General features: G+C 30.3%; 2 protein-coding genes across 4 annotated transcripts; both read left to right on the top strand.

Moving 5' to 3' along the window:
• The first annotated feature begins 1 nt into the window (after position 1).
• On the top strand, positions 2 to 16,961 carry LOC145325037 (four and a half LIM domains protein 2-like). 3 transcript variants are annotated; one of them, XM_080167833.1, is made up of 8 exons: positions 2 to 135; positions 9,356 to 9,454; positions 11,878 to 11,980; positions 12,221 to 12,321; positions 14,850 to 14,923; positions 15,749 to 15,826; positions 16,167 to 16,258; positions 16,829 to 16,961. In XM_080167833.1, exons 2-8 carry the CDS (start codon positions 9,414 to 9,416, stop codon positions 16,943 to 16,945), a joined length of 606 nt encoding a protein of 201 aa, XP_080023959.1. In that variant the 5' UTR covers positions 2 to 135; positions 9,356 to 9,413; the 3' UTR covers positions 16,946 to 16,961. The 3 variants fall into 3 exon arrangements, with proteins under 3 accessions (XP_080023959.1, XP_080023958.1, XP_080023957.1); XM_080167832.1 differs by lacking the exon at positions 2 to 135 and adding an exon at positions 2,673 to 2,785; XM_080167831.1 differs by lacking the exon at positions 2 to 135 and adding an exon at positions 8,165 to 8,716.
• A 28-nt stretch (positions 16,962 to 16,989) lies between these two features.
• LOC145324441 (four and a half LIM domains protein 2-like) lies at positions 16,990 to 21,114 on the top strand. The gene is made up of 5 exons (XM_080167027.1): positions 16,990 to 17,065; positions 17,212 to 17,317; positions 17,948 to 18,027; positions 20,204 to 20,319; positions 20,785 to 21,114. The coding sequence occupies exons 1-5, from the start codon at positions 16,990 to 16,992 to the stop codon at positions 20,854 to 20,856; spliced, it is 450 nt and encodes a 149-aa protein (XP_080023153.1). The 3' UTR covers positions 20,857 to 21,114.
• Positions 21,115 to 22,210: the final 1,096 nt, after the last annotated feature.

Below are 22,210 nucleotides of genomic sequence, written 5' to 3'. Positions count from 1 at the left end.
AAAAGGGTTTTTTCTAAACTGCAAGTGTTAGTTTTTGTTTGTTTGTTTATTTGTTATTTTGTTTGGACTGCCCCTATACACAATGATAATGAAAATATGTTAAAAATGAGTTTAGAAGCTGTAAAAACAAGTAAGGTAATATCCATGAACTAAACAGAATTGAGAAAGTAAATATAATTAGATTTAATTTAATCACTTTTTAGAGAACTAATAGAGAGCAATAACAAAATAATAAGAGAAAATTAAAGAGCCGAGACATAGTTAGTTATGTAGTAGCTGTTATCCAAATGATAATTATGTATATATTAGTTTCTGTTTTATGCAGAATTTCATTGTATACTAGCGGATATGCCTCTAGTATTTAGGGACTGAAGTATCCATAGGCTTAAATCAAAAATAAAGTAGCCTTAAACTATTGTTTAAAAAGCTTCCTTATTTCTGTAGTTATTGAAATCTAATGCTTTAGAACAATAAAAAAAGATTACCTAGATTACAACTAAAGGCAGAAAAAAATAAAGACTTGTTGCACTCAAAGTCATGATAAAAAAAGGGTTGAAAAAATACAAAGCTATTTGAACAGTGAATGATAGAATAGCTTTACTCCAATGTATATATGGGGTACATAGTATATATTATATTGGACTCTGCACACGATGTATTTCATATGTCCTTCTTACACATACACAACTTAGTGCCGTGTGCAAAACGAAAGTGATTTTTCCCTCTCTCTCTCTCCCTTTCTTTCCTCTTTTTCTCTCTCACCCTCACCCTCCTTTCTCTCTTTCTCTCCCTCTCTCTTTCTCTCTCTCGGAGCTGTTTCTCTGTCTGCTACTTTATCGGAGTGCAGCTACTCTTCAAATTCAAGACCTCTCTAAATCAATTATATAAACTATTTAAGACTGGCCTTCATATGTAAAAAAAAGTTAAGAAAATCTGTTCATTAATACCACAAGATCTAAATAACAAATAGACCGATTAGGTTTATCTCTCAGGGAATCTTTAGATTGGTCTAATAACTCATAAAAATAACTCCCCTTTATGTGTTTTATTTTCTGTAGGATATGGGATTCAATCCCTTACCTCCATTATCATTATAGAATATAAGGGCATCAGCAAGTGTTTCTAAATCGAATTACCATTCATAAAAATTATTGTCCTTGTTTAACTTTATTATCCATAATCATTTAAATAGGTAACAAAGTATTTGATTAAGCTATGACAACAGATTTTTAAAAGCGAAGCTTTTCTATAATTAGGGTCGGTCCGTCCGTCCGTCCGTAACGGATAGCTTTTTTCGTTAATTTATACATGTTAGAATTGTCCTATCGATTTCAAATTTTGCATGGTGATTCCTTTAGTAGTTGGGTACGATTTAGAAAGCGTAGCAACTCTATAATCATTACCAAAATGTCCGTACGTCCATTTTGAATATGTTGATTTTTTTACTTTATTAAATAGCTTTTTTCGTTAATTTAGGCATGTTATAATTGTCCTATCGATTTCAAATTTTGCATGGTGATTCCTGTAATAGTTAGGTACGATTTAGAAAGCGTAGCAACTCTTTAATCATTACCAAAATGTCCGTACGTCCATTTTAAACATGCTGATTTTTTTACTTTTTTAAATAGCTTTTTTCGTTAATTTAGGCATGTTATAATTGTCCTATCGATTTCAAATTTTGCATGGTGATTCCTGTAATAGTTAGGTACGAGTTAGAAAGCGTAGCAACTCTATAATCATTACCAGAATGTCCGTACGTCCATTTTAAACATGTTGATTTTTTTACATTTTTAACAACAAATTTGTATGTGACCTAATTATACGATTGGTCTGATTTTTGGTATACTGATTCCTAGGACAACAAAGTACAATATTAAAAGCGAAGCAACTCTATAATCAAGTCCTAAAAATGTAAGTATGTCCATAATCATTATCCTGTATCAAGCAGTTTTTCAACAAATTTACTTACAATTTTGCTTTGACTCTTATACATTCGCATTCTGATTATTCAGTTCTGACATTATACAAGTCTTAATGTCCGTTTGTCCTTACATTTCAGAGCTTCGCTTTTATGGTTGTTGTCATCCTTGTTTTATTTAAATTCATTGTTTAATAATAAATATCTACAGTTTTAGAGATTAAAGAAATTAATGCATATGTCAATTGTCTATTACATTTAATTTTTATTAAAAATACGACAATTTTTTTTTGGTTTTAGTGATCATTCTTTTTAATTTTGTAAATTTATATTTAAATAAGAAGCAGAATAGAAAATAAATTGTTTTAACACATTTTCAATGTTAGAATAACATATTCTATTTTCTTTAACATAAGTGTACAGATTTTTAAAATTAATAGATCTTTTTTAGAGTATATATTGAAATATCTATAGCCTATCTTAAATCGTAATTTGAATTAGAATCTAAGTAATTCTAATCTAAGGGAGGGTGGAAAAAATATCATGCAAGGGTTGAAAAAATTCTTTAATTCAAAATAAATTTTGTGTATGTGTGTGTGTGTGTGTGTGTGTGTGAGTGTGTGTATGTGTGTATTCAATTTAGAAAAGACATATAGCATCTGAACATACTCAAAAATCCTCCTAAAATTATCCCCTAACTTTAGCAAACCTCCTTATCTTGTAAGCCCACCTGTCTCCCCCCCCCCTTCCTCCCTTTCATTTGAAATATTCAGAATCTATCCATGTATGTATGTGAGTGTGTGTTTTTAGTCAGCTATAGTTAGATTGCGGTCATTCTAGAAGCAGTGATTATACCCAATATCACAGGTAGAATTATTATATTCAAAAACATCTTATTTTGTAATTTTTTATCGTTGTTTTTTTTGATAGGATGTAATTTATGATTTGCTTATTCTTTTTTTACAAAATTCTGCACTAATTTTCATTAAGTTTAAGGTAAGTTATAATAAATATCTTTTTAAATCATAAATATAAAATTATTGAAACAATATAAGGAAATGAATCGTTGAAACTACATATGTATCATTTCTAATGTCTAAGTGCTAAGGGCTTATCGATGTATTCATGTTTTGACCGCTTAAACATTTGTGATAGGATCCACCTGTTTTTCTTTTTAACTTATTTAGCTTATCAATATTTAAGTTACGTCATAGTAATATAAGCACAGGGCCCTTTTAGTAGCGCAGCTACCATCAACCTAAACTGTGTCCGTACTACACACTTCTAGAAGTCTGATCATGTATATTAACCTAGCTGCTATCTATGCAATATGCGTATATATTGATATTCATAACAATCAGATAAATTATGTCTAAATAAGAGATGAACAAGGTGTTGTGCTTGTCTTAACTTTTAATAACTTTTGCTTATTCTAAGATAACTTAAAATTTAGCTATTTATTAGGCATACATAATACATAACAATCTTTGTTTATAAAGAGTTAATACCAAAAGAGTAAATCTTATTTTCATTGCACTCTCTCTGTAATAAATTGACATACGGACAAATTAAAATTTGTGGTAGATGCTCATTTGTTAGGGAAATATTCACTGAAAAATTTAACTAATTTCTCAAAAAGCAGCCGAATAAATCTCATTACAACGTCTAAACCTAACCCGCTGAGAGACAGACAAACATTAAAAATATTTAAGATGCTTAGCATCTTCTAAGAGTATTGATCAAAATAAGTTTAACCTAGAAGTGAAATTGTTTACTATTTACCTAAAGGATTTATCAATGAAAATGTGTTAGAACTCAGGAATTAATTGATAGGACAATGGGCGGTATATAAAGAGTATCAAATTATGCCAGTGGCAGCTGGTACGCTTTGGTGGAATAGAATAGTTTTTTATCGCATCGTATTATAGAACGCTTTTCGCATACAAAATTTTTTTTTGACTAAAACCAGTTTTTTAGCCTTCGGCATCTCGGGTCTAACAAAACTGGTATTAATTTTCATAATTTTTCAATATCAGCGGAAAGCTGTCTGTAATATGATACTATAAATGATTTAAAAATATGGCTGAGAACTGGTTTTAATCCAGCAGATCCTAACCGGTTTTGAATCCATACTATAAAAGTTGTTAACTTATTAAACTTATTCATTCCATTCCCTTCTGGCAAAACTATTTTCTATTTATATGACATTGACCTATTTAAACTCGAGAAATAGATAAAAGCTGTCAAAATTTCCAAAACAATTTTTACTTTTAGTTTCATTTGCCTAGGGCGTCTAAAAAGGATGAAAACTTACTTTTTTAATGTTTTAATAGATAAGGTATTTAGGCAAGATTTTAAAAAAACAAGGATAATGCCATCCATAAAATTCCAGATAAACAAGGTTGCATATATAAAATAACAATGCATTCGATTTTATACAATATCTAAGTCTAAACAAAAACTTCGTTTAAATGTATAAGGATAACACTATTATGTTATATATAAATTATTGTTAAAGAATTTAAAAATTAATAAATTAAAATTGACCTACGGACTTTCAGTCAATAGTTATAACTACGATTTATTAATTATACCTAACTTACCTACTACGTTTGAAATCGATAGGACAAAGCGTAGACTAACGACAGTTGGTATGTTGGATAGACACTAATTATAGAAAAGCTTTCGTTAGTAGGGCGAAGCCAGTTTTATGAAAAAAATAATTTTATTAAGAAATTTTCTTTTACATTGCCTTACAGTTTAAATATATTGAGAATGACTTTGTAGAATAGGTGTTGTGTAATTGTATATAGAGTACTATATCTTTCATCTATGTATAAATTTTTATTCCAATTAGACAGTATACCTTAAATATAAAATACTCAACTTCTATACAAAAGTAAATAAATTTCTTTTTTACTGAGATTATGTCATAGAGTTTCCCCAAACTTTATAAATAAATAAAATAAGATTTGTTTTTATTTGTATAAAAAAGTTTCTGGTTTATCTAATCCCAAGGTCAAGGTAGTGCAATTCTTTACAGGAATACATGGATGTGGAATATGCATATTGAGAAGAAATATCGGGTATAGTCCCTTTCGTGGCAACGAATCTTCAGGGGCGATTCGTCGTATTTTTAAAATGGCTTTTGATAGGTTATTTTAGGTTATATTGGGTTAGGTGAATACCCCGCAGGGTTAGGCAATTGGCCCTTAAGTTGGAGCCCCCCCCCCCCCCAGGAGCTAGAAGTAGGAGAAAAGCTACCCGAAATATCTTTGCTTTCATGGAACAAAGCTTTGCAAAAAAAAAAGTAAAATTTTTTACATTACAATCATTAATAGCATGGTATAGAAGTTTTGTTTTACCAAATAAAGTACCAACCTACAGAATTTATAGTAGATTTGTTGCGATATGTTTCAAAAACCAATCCAAATCGTATATAAGATACACTGAAAAGAACAATATAATTGGTTCCTCTATTTTTAGAGATCTTATGCTTCAACCAAAAACTCTTAACACTTTATTTTTCTAGTTTTATCGCCTTCTAAAAGAGTTTTCCCAATATTTTATCTCGGAGAACTTTGCCCAAATGGTTGGTGAAGTGTTCTCTATTCTGTGTATCTTTTTTTTGACACACATACATCACTCAATTTGTATTATTATGAATTTTCAGTTGCACAAAATTAACCTTTCCTTTATTCCTGAATTCTTGGGAGGAAAAGTTTTATATTTTTCCTAGATGCATATAAACATGTAAATACTTTTTACTATAAAAACTTAAACAACAATTAGCATGCCGGATACATTAAATAGAGATTGACCATGGCACCTTACAAAGTTTTTTGTTTAATTACATTTTTCTGTTTTTAATACAAGGGCTTAAATTTCCATAAGCTGACCTGAATGGCCGAAGGCTCGGGCTAATAAAACTGGGATTAATGTTATCATTATTTTTCTATTATTTACAATAAATTGTCTATTATATCATACGATACATGATTTTTTGGTATGGCTTAGAACCAGTTCTTCTACAGTGGATTTCAATCGATTTTAAATCCATGCTGGAATAAAATTTTACATAATATATGTATAGTATTTCACAAGGAGGAAAAAATTACACAGGTGCACAAAGTTTGATAATAACTACCTTCTATTACTCGATGGATCAAATTCTTTTGGTACTTTTATTAAAAGGTTATTTGTTAGTTCCAAACAAGTAGTGTTCAAAACTTTTCAGCCAATAATTTTATCCCTTAAGATCCATGAGATTTAAGCTTTAAATGGTCAATTTTCTTGGAAATTCCTTTTTTTTGAATTCACATTAACTTTTGTTTATTTTTCAATTCTACGTAAATCAGACAATTTGCTTTTAAATGCTCTAATGAATAAAAATAACAAACAATGACGACATAAAATAAAAACTTCTAGACTAATAGTCATAAAAAATTAAGAACAACAAAAAGGAAAAATATTATTTTATTAGGACAAAATTTGTAAAAAAAAAGACCTTACAAAAATGTAAAAAAAGTTATTAAATCTTTATTATGATCTTCTTATTCTATCCTTTTCAAGGATTATCTTTAAAAAGGCTGTAAATTATTTACTAAAAATACCTTAGAAGCTGCTTATTTTTAAAGCAGCTGGCAACTTTAAAGAAATTGCTTCCTGGCGGCGCCAAAATAAAAATGATAGCCTGGCTGCTTCTTGTAAATATTTCGTGTCTAATCAGGTTCCACGACAAACGCAGGAGTCCCAAACGTCGGAGTGGACAAACGCAGGAGTGCTAAAATATTAATTTAATCACGTCTTTCTATACACGTTAGGTTAGGTTAAGATATGAATATACAAATAAGCCCCCCGCAGGGGTTAGGAATTTAAAAACCTAGAAAATGGTTTAAAATAGGTTAGGTTAAGTTTCCACTCCTGCGTTTGTCCACTCCGACGTTTGGGACTGCGTTTGTCCTCGGAACTTTAATCATTGTAAAAGAAGCTATTTATAGTGCCCATAAAAAAAGTGGCGTCATTAAATACAAATGACTAATGATAGGCTAATACACAGACAAAAGTACCAATGGCAGGTCGGTATACATTTTAATTGACCAATAGTAGGACAGTATGACACCATTTTATATGTCACTTTTATAGGCACCATAAAAAGCTTTAGTATGAAAACGTAGCTGGCTCAGATATCTAAAAGTAAAAACTGAATGAAGTTGCGTTTGCTTTAGCGGCTGCCAAACCCTGAAAATATTTATTTTTAAAGCTACATTAAAATGTATCCTTACACCATTACTTTAAAATTTGGCAGGTATTGATAGCAAACCTATTATTTTCTGAGTTTTTGGTAAAGACCTCATAATCTTGTCCTCCATTAAAATCCTCCGTCTCTTTTCTCTGTTTTCTTTTTCTAAAGGGCTCCGTGTGCAAAGTTTTGTGAAGGTTGACGTCAACTCTTGGCGGGTGTTAGATAATTCATGTGTCGTGTGCAAATTGATTTTCACATATTTTGACTTAGATTTTTCACTTTTTAATTGATTAAATGATGTTGTGACAAAAAAAATTACAACAAAAGCAAAATTTATTGCAGAACAACTAAGTTGCACAAAAAAAGTGTAGATTTTATTATTGTTTTTATGCAATCATTGAAATAGGTTATTTTTCTTCATTTCTAGAGTTATTTTAAAAGTTTGAAATGGGATCTAAAAATGGATTGGCTGTTTGATATATACATTTATCAAGATGATTCTGGTAAACAATTCCATGTGATGGATTTTTTCCCTGTAATACCGACTTCCTTTTGATTGCATTCCAAAACCATATCAAAATATGCGGCAATTTTAAGTTTAATTTAATTTCTGAATCACGGCCCTTGATGATTAACATTAACAGGTATGCACTATGATGATGCAAATAATCACATAATAGGAGTACCGTGTGCAAATCCTGACCTTTTCAATTCTGCAAGTTTTCTTTAAAGATGTTTCGCAAATTCCTTGCAATTTTAATAAAACTTCACACATTTTTTCTTTAAAAAATTTAGCAGCACAAAACTAATAAAATCAAATGCAATTAACTTCTAAGAAAATAAATCAAATCCAAATTTTTAAAAATAATTTAATTTTAAATGTAAACTCACCAGGAGTTTTAACATTGGCAAAATGCATTAGCGCATGAACACATATGTATGTAGTGTAAACAATTTGTATATATGTGGAAAGGCAACATATACAAGGGATTTGGGTTAGGGGATACAGCCTTAGGGACTCCCTAAACAGGACACACTCTGATACTTCGACATTTTCATATATAGGCAGAGGCTGGAGGTTGGGGGAGGGGGGGAGGAAAGAGAATTAGGCTAAGGAAAGGGTCATTCTACCTACTATATATGTATAGGGACTCTGAAATTGATATTTTTGTGGAAAGTCAGGATGATGGCTGTGACTAAATATTGAGAGGTTACCTGCGGTTAGGCCATTTCCTGAGGACAGGATTAAGTTATTCTCCCCCATTTTCATCCTTCCAGCCATTCAGGCACCTTTCCAGCAGTATCACCTGCTCTTGTGGACTAACAGCATTCATTACAGTAACTTCAAAGGCATCAATTGAATTTGAGCCTGTCAGTTTTAATTAATCCTACACTACAACAAATTACATAATGTCATCGGCAGCAGCTACTACTAAGAAAGTAAAGAAGGTTACCAAGAGTGTGAAGAAGGATGGAGGAGCTGAGATAACAACTACTATGGAAACTACTTCTACTGTTATTTCCTCTGAGGGAGAAATTTCTAATGGAAGAAGGTTGACAATTAAAACATATCATATATTAATTTTCTGAGTAAAACAAGAAAATTCACATAAATATTAATAATTAACTTTATTACAATTCTAGAAACAAATAATGTTCAATAAATATAAATAAAGAAACTAGTAGGTTGCGGGTAAATTCCATAGAGGTGTGAGTTTTAAGGCTTAAGAACAGTAGTAGAACGATAATATTCACTAAATATGTATATTCCTTAACTTTAGACAAAAAAAAATTTAAGTTTAAAAAAATTGTTAAAAAAACGGAAAATTCATCGAATGCTTTGCTAATGTCAAACTAACAAAATTTACAATTATAAAAAAAATTATTGGAAAGAGTTTCAAAAGTTACAAATAATGCCAATTATTTTAAAGATATTAATTTTTAAAAACAATATTTAATTGTCCATTGTAATTCTTTGTATTTAATGATCAAATAGATAAAATGCAAAGCTAGCTAATCATGCTATAAATCAATTTTTGAACACTCACTTTTTAAAAATCTTGCCAAAATAACCAAAAGCATAACTTGTTTGTTTACTTTTTCATAGGCAGATAGAACAAAATAACGCCTGAATCGAAATAAATCCGCAACTATGGGTTTTTTATTTGAAATTAAGTTATGTAATTTTTTAGGACATCCTTTACCTCCCTTCCTGAGACACCTGTGAAGAAAGATTTTGAGATAGAAACAATGTTCTGCCACCATTGTGATGATAGCTTGGCCGGACACAGGTATTGTCTATAAATCTAATTAATGCTGATGGAAGTGTGTATGTGATGTCCAGTAAAATCTTTTTTTGAAAGTAATGTAATCAGATTTAAAGTGTGAAATTTAGTTATATTTTATATACATTTTAGCAAGGGATCTAAAAGGATAAGACAATAGCCGATAAATTTATACACAAAATTCCCTCTTTTGTAGATTACAATTATTGGTTGAAACGTTTGGACACTCAACTTAATAAATCAAAAAATAGAAATTCATTTAAAGTCCCCAAAGTTGTTAAGCCAAGTATCAAGAATATGTTATTGAAAAACATTGGGGACTAGTTTATCAAACAGATCATTGTCCCTTTCCTTCCTGCTTTTTAATGGTTACTCTTAATTAAATAGAATTTGGAGTTTAGACTAATTCAAAAAAAGGATCTTTGATGATTACTGTTTGGTTAGGTTCAGTAAAGGTTATAGGAGCCCCGTAAGCATGGGGAATATTTATCAACCAACCCCCCTTATCATATAAGAGGAAGGATTCCATCCTCCCCCTTTGTGCTCGTCTATGGGCTAATTTAATTCTAATATATAAACGTTTGAACAAGATTTTTTTTCGGCTAGTACATGTTTTATCTTCTCAGTATATTTAAACTTTGAAATATTACCTTTTCCAAACAGTTAACTCTCTGTTATTCACACTGCATGGAAAGAAAACATTATGAATGGAAAATGTTATTTTGAAAAACAAACAAATATAAATCTTTTAAGGCTTATAACTCCTCCTGTAGCTTTTACAGTTTAAAAAGATGGAGGTATGACAACACAACCTTATGCTTTTTCCAAAAAAAATCATTTTCTATTTCGACTTCTTTTGGAAGCATTTTATTAATCACTATACTATGTTATGCTTAAGGTTTGGTGTAGCCATCCTTTTTTTAAAGGTTAGAATTAGATTTAAGAGCTTTTCTTTTTAGAAAATCTTCATATAAGAGGCGGGTTTAAGTGAATTTGATATGCCCGTCCAACCCTTCCAAGAGAAATAAATGCCGCTAGATAAAATTAACATTCCACAATTAAGAAAAAAAAAATATGAAAAATTAAAAGCTGTTTTGACCAATGACGTACCATTGTGAGTTGCAAAGTAAATGTTCTATTTTCATGTGTCTGGCAAAAGCAGGGATAAAGGGATTGGATTGGTGAATTTTCAATTTCGTTTTTATTATGTGGTAATGGTAAGAAAAGGTATAGAACATAGTAATAATTATATTATTAGAATGTTGGTATATCTTTCTTCAAATTAAGTTACATTATGGTACAGCTTTATGTCAAACTAAATAACATGCAAATTATGATAAATATCAACAAATGTCAGTTATGGCCCCGTCTAATAACACAATATAAAATTAAAATTCTTTGTCAAACCTTTCGTTCCTGATTCTAAGAATACATAATCTAGACAAAAACAGAGAAAAAAACACTTTCAAAAATGCATGTGCTCATTTTTTCTTGCTTAATCTGGGTCAAGCCTTAATTATGTGACGCCTCGACAAAGAATCGAGTTCAATGATAGGAGGAAAAGTTTATGTTGTTTTATAATTAATTTGACAATAAAGTTAAAGAATAAAGGGGAGAATAGTTAAAGAACTGTAGACCTACCAAATAATGAACAATGATCCCCTACTTTGGTTCTTTCACAATGGTTCTTATAGCTTGGCGTAAAATCTCAAATTTATCCCCAAAAAACTATTGTTTGCATTTATTTACTTACTATGTCCTAAGAGAGGACCATCCATATTATATAAAATATTACTAGAATATGTTTAGTAACAACTGTATACATGGTATGTCCTACATAGACGTCCAAGGGGACGGGGGGTAATGGGGCGATTACCCTCCCCAAAACATTTTTTCGTTTTACCCCCCCCCCCCCCCCAAATTAAAATTTACCCCTACCCTGGGGGTGCCGTGGGCACCTCCAATAATTTAGGAGGGGGTATTTACCCCCCGTAACAATTTTGGGGGGGTAAATACCCCCACCAAAATAAAAAATCTTGGATAAAAAAAATTTTTGCAAGCTTCGCGCGCCTTTTTAATACTAAATAATTCATAAAATTTAAATTACCCCCCCAAAAAATTTTACCCCGGGGGTAAATTTTGGGGGGGGTAAACTAAATATACCCCTGCCATCAGATTTCAGGGGGGGTAAACTAAATATACCCCTGCCATCAGATTTCAGGGGGGTAAAATACCCCCCCCCCCAAGCAAATTTTACCCCTGGGGTAAAAATTTTGGGGGGGGTAAAAAAAAATTTCGACGCGCTTCGCCAACCCTTTTACCCCCCCCCCCAAAAAAAAACTTGGACGTCTATGATGTCCTAAGAAAGGACCATCCATATTATATCAAACAATACTAAAATATGTTTAGTAACAATTGTATATATTTAGGTACGTCCTAAGAGAGGACCATCCATATTGTATCAAGTGCTACGAGAATGTTTTCGCTAACAACTGCGACGAATGTGGTAAAATCATTGGTATTGACTCAAAGGTAAGTTATAATTAATTTTTATTTTATTTTAAAGCTATAATTTCATTATCTATGCTTCTGTTAAGAATATTTTTATGATAATTGTTATATTAATCTTTTTATATTTCATTTTAAATCTAGAATTAAATATTTCTGGCTTTTCCTCAAAAGCTTCTATAATAAAATTAAGAGTATACCTGAACTTTAATGGAATTTGGATTTATTATAGAAATTAATTTATTGTTAATTTCCACTTTTAAGGATCTGTCCTACAAAGAGAAGCATTGGCATGAGTCCTGTTTCCTCTGTAACAAATGTAGATGTTCTCTGGTAGATAAACAGTTTGGCAGCAAGGCAGACAGGTACACAATATGTGTATATGTATGTAACAAATGCAGTATATGTAGTTTAGCAGCCTAGCAAACCTGTACAGTTACACAATATTTAACAATTTTAAGGTTGAATAAATATCCTTGGTTGAAAAATTGCAAAAAACGCGAAATTTGGTTTAAGTAAATATCAATTTATTTAGCTTTTTTCAAGAATTTTGATTTAAATGATAACGTGGGAAAAATTTTTGAACGTGAGAACCAATTTTTTGAATTAAATGGCACATATAATTTTCATTTAATTTTAAATTTTTTGACCCGTGGGAAAATTTTTAGACCATGAGAACCATTTAATTTTCATTGAATTTCATTTTTTGAAACCGTGGGAAAAAACAGGAGAAAAAATATGTTTCTGTATAAAGAAATGTTCTATCGTTTTCAAACCTTTTCCATCCGATAGATCTTACCGACTTTGGAAAAACTGTCAGACCAATTTTTGAAATTCAATCTGTGAAAAAAGATATTCAATCTTTAAAAATATTATTTTACATGTATTGACGCCATCTTGGATTATGACAATTTTTTGTTGTTAGAAGATTTTTTTCTAAATTTTTTTTAAAAATTTAATCTTTACAAGGAAAAAAAATCTTTAATCTTAAATTGACCAATAACTTAAATATTTTTTTTTTATTGTAATTGGAAGATTTTTTTTTTTTTTTAATATTTAAGTTAAACAAAAACACAACAATAAAATAACTGAAATTAAATGAAAAAACGTTTCAGTATTTTATCAAACAAATTATTTGCTAACATCACCTTTTTGTTGCAATATAATGTTATTTAATAAAACAAAATATAGCATAAATGAGTATTAAATGATCGAGTATTAAATGATCGAGCGTTAGCTCATCATTTAATACCGAGGGATTTAAATATCCATTTATGCTAAATTTTGTTTGCTTAAATAACATTCTATTGCAACAAAAAGGTGATGTTAGCAAATAATTTTTTGAATAAAATCATAAAACGTTTTTTCATTTAATTTTCATTTTTTTCACTGTTGTGTTTTTATTTGACATTAAAAATAAAAATCATAAAAAATCTTCCAAATCAAAGAGAAAAAATCTTTGAATTATTGGCCAATTTAAGTTCAAAGATTTTTTTATTGTAAAAAGTTAATTTTTTAAAAACATTTTAGAAAAAAAATTTTCTAACAAAAAAAAATTATCATAATCCAAGATGGCGTCAATACATGAAAATAATATTTTCAAAACAAAAAATTAAAACTTGAATATCTTTTTTCACAGATTGAATTTCAAAAATCGGTCTGACAGTTTTTCCAAAGTCAGTATGATCTATCGAATGAAAAAGGTTTGAAACTGATAGAACATTTCTTTATACTAAAACATATTTTTTCTCACGTTTTTCCCACACTTCCAAAAAATGAAATTCAATGAAAATTAAATGGTTCTCACGTTAAAAAAATTTTCTCACGGGTCCTAAAAATGAAATTAAATGAAAAACATATGTACCATTTAAATGAAAATTAAATGGTTCCCACATTCTAAAAATTTTCCCACGCTTGACATTCTTGAAAAAACCTAATTAATTGAATATTTAAACAAACTGAATATCGCGTTTTTTGCAATGGAATGAATATTTAAATCCCAAGGTAATAAATGATCGAGCGATAGATTAAATAACTCATTTAATACATATTTTTCTTAATATTTATATTATTAGGTGTATCATTGCAAAAATAAATAATATTGTTTGAAAACATTGAATATAAACAAAATCCTAAAGGATTTCAAAGCCTAACATTTGTTTTTTATATATGTATTTGAAAAATGTTTCACGGGTTGATTATTTTTATTATGAGTATTACATAATCTCGTTTATAACCTTTAAACTGTTGTAAATCTGTAAAATTTGAATGAAATCATCAAATGATAAACAACTAATATTTTATGACTGCCCAAATTCAAACAAAATAATTTACATTTTTTGAATTAAGAACTTAAACATGTTTTATTCTTAGGTATACTTCTTTCAAACTTTAAATGAAAAAGTACAGTATAAAAATGGATATGTAACACATGGATATTGTGAAAGATGCTTGCATACTCTAACATTATGTTTCTCCTAGTTGGCTAATAATATAACGATACCCTCCAACCCCCTCCTATGACTTTACCCTAACTCCTCCCTTCACCATGGAGGAACGTATTGACCAATATCTGAGGACTATATAAGCAACCTAAATTGACGAAAAAATCCCCCTATCACAATATTCATGAATTCTATATTCATTAGTAAAACCTGCTATTGTAGCTGTCTCTAGTGCCCTAGCAAAATGGGGATAGATGTCACTGCTTTTGGCCTACCTTTTCTATTGATGTCAGGAAATACCCCATCTCTTTTATAAGGAATTTCTTTTCACTTCCCTTTGTCTTTCCCTCTACTATGATAGAATATGTAGGCCAAAAGCTGTGAAATTTATCCCCTTTTCCCTAGGGCACTAAACACAACTACCCTGCCATTAAATAATTGTTTTTTAGAATTTACTGTGGACCCTGCTATGATGCACAGTTTGCCACAAGATGTGATGGCTGTGGCGATGTTTTCAGAGCTGGTAATATATATTCCCCCTAAACCGATTGATATCCGGTGGATTAGAACCGGTTCTCAGCCACACTGAAAAAATGTACAATCATAAGATTAAAACCAGTGTCTTCTGCATCTTGGGGCTAAAAAAATAGTTTTAATCTTATAATTGTACATTTTATATCCGCGGAGAGCTGTTTATAATACGATGCGAGAAATAACTTTTTTTTTTCAGTAATTGTTATTAATGTGCTGCTCATAGACAAAATTGTCCTTTTACAATTTACAATCCTTTTATATAAAGTTTTAAGGTCTTTTTTGTCTTATTGAGTTCTTCTTTTTTAGAGAAACTTCACATTGGTCGTCCTGGGTTGGTTTTAGGCCATTTTATATTTAGACTTAAGCCATGAGATGATTTTTTCTGCCACCTTTATCCCTTTGATTATAAATCCCATATATTCTAGGGGTTCAGCCGCCAGTATAGTTCAATAGTTATAACTGTACTTCCCTAACTCTGTCTGTCATTTTAGTTAATCATATATTCTTGAATTTATGACCCTTTGAATATCTATCTTTAAGTCTGAATATATATCGGGAAGAGTCTCTTTGAATATCTTTTGTCTGTTTTATCATGTAACTGATAATACATGGATACTGTCTGATACCTTAATTATTTGTCGTCTATCTCTTTTTATTTTTGTGTATATGACAACAATAAATCAATTTTTAGCAGTCGTGTTACAAATATTTGTACATATTCTCGTCCATGATTTTTTGTGCTTCACTACTTATGGATTTTTGGATCCTTGTTTAAAAAGTTAGTGGAAATATCAATAAATACATCAATATTTAGGTATGAAGAAGATGGAGTATAAGACCAGACAATGGCATGAGAAGTGTTTTGTCTGCTGCACTTGCAAGAATCCTATTGGTAAGTTAGTACATTTTTAAAATAATTTCGTAGATTTTTATGACAAAAAATATCTGAGATGAAAATAGATGAGATTTATATTATACTTACACTTTTCATAAACCCATTGGACATAAAGGTACATTTGACAAAATTATACATTTTAAATAATAATACTATTTTGTAAAAAGTAAGAATAATTAATCTATATCAAGTGTACCTTTATGTCAAATCTTACCTTTATGAGAGACTGTTCAAGATTTAGTGATTGTATTATTGTTTATTGCCTCTCTCCACCTCTCTGAATATAGCAGATTTGATAAAAACATTAAATTGTCACGGCATTATAAAACTTGTTTAGGCACGAAGTCCTTTATCCCCAAGGAGCACGACATCTACTGCACAAAGTGTTACGAGGACAAGTTCGCCACCAAGTGTATCAAGTGCACTAAGGTGATCATTTTCAATTACTTTAGTTTAAAAATTTGAAGAAAAGGTTTTTGACAAATATAGAAAATATATTTTGTGAGGTTTTGCTATGTGAAGGACAGAAAAGCTAAGTTTTGCAACATGTAGGACATAAGCAGCCTTCATAGTGTAAGAATTTGTCAGACAAAGGACATAAGTCACCTCCCTTAAGTTAGATTTTGTTAGATGAAAGACATAAGTAGCCTTCCTTAGACCAATTTCCAGTGACTTCTGTCCTAATTAGGAATGACTTTGTTTTCTTTCCATGAACCGACATCTTAAAGGAAAGGACAATTGACGAAAAATTGATGTAAACCTCTAAGCAAAATTATCACTCTCTAGATCAAAATTATTGGGGGAAAAGTTTGGGCACAATAGATTTTTAATAGTTCTGGGAACTCATGGAATCGTCATCACATTTTCAGCCACCTGTCTTGAATAGCAGCTTAGATATTCACGCTTCCCACACAGCGTTTCCAACAATTTCAAATATTATCGTAGCTTCACTACTAAACATAAAATATCTTGACTAATGACGTTAAATTTTTTTTGTAGGTGATCACTCAAGGAGGTGTGACCTACAGGAACGATCCCTGGCACAGAGAGTGCTTCACCTGTACACACTGCCAGAAATCTCTGGCGGGACAGAGATTTACATCCAGGTATAGTTAGATAGATAGATAGATAGATCACCCAGGGAGGTGTGACCTACAGGAATGATCCCTGGCACAGAGAGTGCTTCACCTGTACACACTGCCAGAAATCTCTGGCGGGACAGAGATTTACATCCAGGTATAGTTAGATAGATAGATAGATCACCCAGGGAGGTGTGACCTACAGGAATGATCCCTGGCACAGAGAGTGCTTCACCTGTACACACTGCCAGAAATATCTGGCGGGACAGAGATTTACATCCAGGTATAGTTAGATAGATAGATAGATCACCCAGGGAGGTGTGACCTACAGGAACGATCCCTGGCACAGAGAGTGCTTCACCTGTACACACTGCCAGAAATCTCTGGCGGGACAGAGATTTACATCCAGGTATAGTTAGATAGATAGATAGATCACCCAGGGAGGTGTGACCTACAGGAATGATCTCTGGCACAGAGAGTGCTTCAGCTGTACACACTGCCAGAAATCTCTGGCGGGACAGAGATTCATATCCAGGTACAGATACATAGATAGGGAACAAAGAAAGATAGATGAGATAGCAACTGAGACAGTTACATAAATACAAAAGCTAGGTAGATAAATTGACAGATAAATAAATAGTCAGATATATATATAAATAGATAGGAAGAGAATGACAGAAGGAAAGATTGATAGATAGGAAGAGAGAATGGCAGAAGGAAGATAGATAGATAGGAAGATAGATCAAAATAGTAAATAAATTGACAGACAAATAGGAAGGTCTATGGATAGAACGCCGGTAAAGTCATAGATTTGGGTAGTTAGTTAGACAGACAGTTAGAAAGATAGAGAGACAGACAGTCAAAAGAAAGACAGACAAAGATGCAAAAAGTTAAAATTTGACAGGAAAGATATATAGATAGAAAGACATTTACATAGGTAGATTTAGAATATTACGATATAAAATTGAACAGAGAAAAAAAAGAAACAAAGAAAGATAGAAAGAAAGAAAACCTGTGTTCCAAAATGCTAAATTTTCAGAGATGACAAGCCCTACTGCGCTGATTGCTTTGGTGAACTTTTCTCTAAGAGATGTACTGCCTGTACTAAGCCTATTACAGGTCAGACAATTTTTTTTACATGGAGTTTTGTTTTATAATTAGGGAGATTTCTTTTGGAGGAGATTTAAAAAATAACTAGCTTATTTGAATCTTACAATTGATTGCTATAAACAAAAGAAGCTGAGATATTTTTTTTATATTAAAGTTTAGCTTAAAATCCAGATAGATTTTAAAACCTGAAATCATTTATCTATCAGAGGTCAATATTTTATTTTAAAGAGAACAAAAAGTAATTCCTTATACTCCTTTTCTGAAAGGGTATTTCTCATTGCATTGGCATGAATTAGCTGTATTTTATCTGTTATATTGTGTAAAAGTTATCATTTAATTAGCATGTTAAAAAAATGTATCAAAAAGCTATCTCTATCTTGTTGAAATTTATATTTACATTTATAGATAAAGATAGCTTTTAATAAATGTAAAAAATCTAATCTGCATGGTTAAGTTTTTTTTTGATTAAAACTTATGCTCCTATTAATTATTCAGGCATTGGTGGAACAAGATTTATTTCTTTTGAGGGTAGACACTGGCATAACGATTGCTTCGTCTGCTCTTCTTGCAAGGAAATCAATCAGTTTAAGCCTCTATTTAATAAATAGTATTTATATACATATTTATTTATCTATCTCTGCTTTAAAGATGATTAGTTGGGATTTAGGAGAGATAATTTGTCTTCTATCTTGGTGTACTTTTTTACAGTATAATGTATAATGAAGAAAAAAAGATTTCCGCAGAGAGCAAAGGGAAACTTTCTATAATGGCGAAAATAATGCCATTAAAAAAAAACTTCTTTTTTGAAAAGTTTACAGGTAACAATGATAAGGTTGAGTCTTACTGAAACTTTTCATGAAAGTGTACCATGTTTTTTTCCTACTAAAAATATTTTTAAAATAGTCAAAAGAAAGAAAAAAGTATTCTGGTTTTAATTTTCTTTACCTTCCCCTTCCCCCCAATTTGAAAATCAGATGCATGTGCTTTTGTCCGATGTTTCTCATTTATTATTTATTTCTGTTACTTATTATTCATTTATTTTCACCTAACACATTTGAATTTTAGTTTCATAAAAAATTTTTATTTAGCATGATTAATGATTAAAATAATGTTTCATAATTACAGGATAGGTCCAATTTGTTAAAAATTTATTAATTTCTTGAAATGAAAAACTGATTGATAATGTTACCCAGTGTTCAATGGTTGGCAAAGGCTTCATAACAGATGGGGAGGATATTATTTGTCCTGAGTGCGCTAAAAAGAAGCTCATGGCTGACTCCATAGAGCAATAGAATATTTATTTAACATCATATTTGAAATTTAAGGTTGTTTAGTAAAAAAAAGAATGGTCAATTTTACCTATTTAAAAAATTCTATAATGAAAAGAATTTATGAGGCATATTAAAAGGTATATTATTTTTTACATATCATTTTTGAATTTTTTGCTTTTTATAGTTAAGGCTTTAAGGCTGTACTATTTTTAATTTAATTATTTCAATTTAAGTATTATATCTATTAGTAAAGCTTAAACTTATTCAACTATAGCATAAAATGATTCTAAAATCTTCAGATCTTATTGTTAAATATTATTTATTTTCTACCTAAGATTTGTTATGCATAATTAATTGTTATTAAATATAATTTATGTTTATTTAAAACGTGTTTTTTTTATTTTGTTTTTTATTTGTAGTAAATAATTGTAGGTGTAAATTGTAGAATAATTTGTTTAAAATGCATGTTTGCCTGTTTCTTTATAAATAACTAGTGGCTACGCCCCTAGGAGCACTCGAGGTCGATTTTTGGGATTGTTTGGGATTTTTTCCATCTTAAAGTGATTTGATTGCAAAAAAGATATGTTTTTAAAAAGACAAATGTTTTTACTTAAAAAATGAAGGCTCTTTTCTAACTTAGAACTTCTCTATCTCTTACTGAAAGCTCGAAATAAAGACAAATAGAAAGTTGTAAGAACCATTTACTAAATTATTACCTTTTATGTAGCTCATTAAAGTAAAAATGATACAAAATGAGCTTAGATGCATGATTCAAAGTGTTCATATGGTGCATTACTTTATTTACTCACATTTTTGCCATTACATTAGCATGAACAGGATGCATTTAAAAAAAAATTTGTTTATCAATATAAAGTGAAGTGTTTAATATGATCAGTTCAACCTTTAACTATTAGGAAAGGGTGGTCTAGGCAGCACTAAGTTCGTGGCCTTCGAGACCCTGGCCTGGCACAATGAATGCTTCTTCTGCCATCTCTGCAGGGACTCCATGGTTGGCAAAGGGTTTATCCAGGTGAATATTATAAAATACTTTTCAGAGATTGCCATCCGCAGCCACAACAAGCCGAACTTAATAAGGAAGCCTTGCTGACCCTCACTTCCGTTCGTCCAATTTTCGGCTGAGTCCACATATTTTTGTATATGTTCTGCACATTTTAAATCTAAGCTTGGCTAAGCTGCCGCTTTTTCATTAATCTATTGCAAATATACCCTTTCATTAAATTAATAATTTTTTGTACAAAGCCGCAATTATACCAGAAATCTACTAAAACTTTAAAATCTGATATACACAAAAAAATAAAGATGCCCATCTCGTACACGGACATACCAAATTTGCAAAGATGGTTAGATCTTGAATAGCAGCTTAGATCTTAACGTTTCTCCCAGTACTGTTAAGTACAGACGGACAGCGATTTTAATTGTAGGGTAGCGTCGCTACTGATAATATAATAGTACATGATTTTATTATAATATGTAGGATGGAGAGAATATTATCTGTCCAGAGTGCGCTAGAAAGAAAATGCTCGAAGAATTAGAAGTTGAAAATTAAACACAATCAAAAAAATTAATTATTGAAAAAAAGATGAAAAAATAAGCAGACTTGAAAAAAATGCATTAATAAAAAAGTTTAATGCAATACTAAATGCTAAAATATACGTCATATAAAGTTATTATTGTTGAAAATTGGAGTTTTTTTTTTTTATTTATCTGTGTTAAAATAGATTTTTAATACTAATGTAATGTTTCTTATAATGTAAAAAAAATGTGTTATTGTATTGTAATTTATTAAATAAATTGTTATCTTTTAGTATTGATTATTTTCTCATCTAGCTGCAGTTGTATATTATTTAATACTAGCGGCCACGCCCCTATATCGACATCGACCCTATCCCACTTTTGATTTTAATTTTAAAAAGATAATTTTGAAAGTCTTTTTTCTATGGGTGGATTCTCTTAAGAATCTATGAGAGGCTACACTGTAAAAGAATCGGTTCAGAGGTTAGCGACAAACAGCCAGACATCATTTTACTTTTATATAAAGATTATGTAAGCTAATTAAAATAACAAAATGACTGAAAGAATATTCCCAAACAAAAATCTCTCAGCTATAATATTAGTTATTCTATTAGTGTTAGTTTGACTTCAGAAAAGCATTTGATAACATGACATTTTGAGGTTTGTATTCTAATTGGGAGGTAACTTAAGATATTTATAGATTATTAACTTCACATTCTAAAAAAACTTTTTGCTATATAGACTCCTAGAAACAGAAATTTTGAGGCACATGTAAATCATTTATTTTGTATTTAAATTTTTTTTCTCATTTTTACTCAGAGAAGAACTTAAAAATAAAAAAATTGAAGGATAAAATTAAATTATTAATAATTATAGCATTCGGGCTTCGTCTAAGTTAAACTAAATTAAAAGTTTTAGCTCGAAGGGTGTTTTAGCTTCCTTTATCCATGCGAGATCGTTTTCAAATTTATATTTTACTAAATATTATTTTAATAAAGGTACTTATTTTACAACTTTTTGTCAGTAATATGATATCTAAAAAAATAAAATGAAGAAAAACATATAACAATTTAAATATAAAATAATTTTCACGTTTGTTAAACAAAGTTTTTTTAGCCCCAGTAATAGGAATAAGTGGTCTGTTTAATAAGTAGAAAGGTTTTTTGGTTATTAAGGTAAAACTATACATGCTGAACAGATTGAATTCTCCTTTAAGGGAAGTCTATATATAGGTCCGGGATGGATTTGGTATATCTAAGTTTTTATGTAAGGTTTGGTATGGTTTACGGCTGTTTTCTTACACTTCTTCAAATACAAATCAATTTATTTATCTTTGGTACAACTAACTATTTCTGTACCTCTGGTTTCTCCCCTGAAAATTATGTTCC

Source organism: Acartia tonsa, chromosome 7 (assembly GCF_053477335.1).
Source record: "Acartia tonsa isolate MP-2025a chromosome 7, ASM5347733v1, whole genome shotgun sequence".
NCBI classification, from domain to species: domain Eukaryota; kingdom Metazoa; phylum Arthropoda; class Copepoda; order Calanoida; family Acartiidae; genus Acartia; species Acartia tonsa.
The sequence above is the reverse complement of the archived record's forward strand: the minus strand, read 5'-3'. Positions and strand labels throughout refer to the sequence as shown.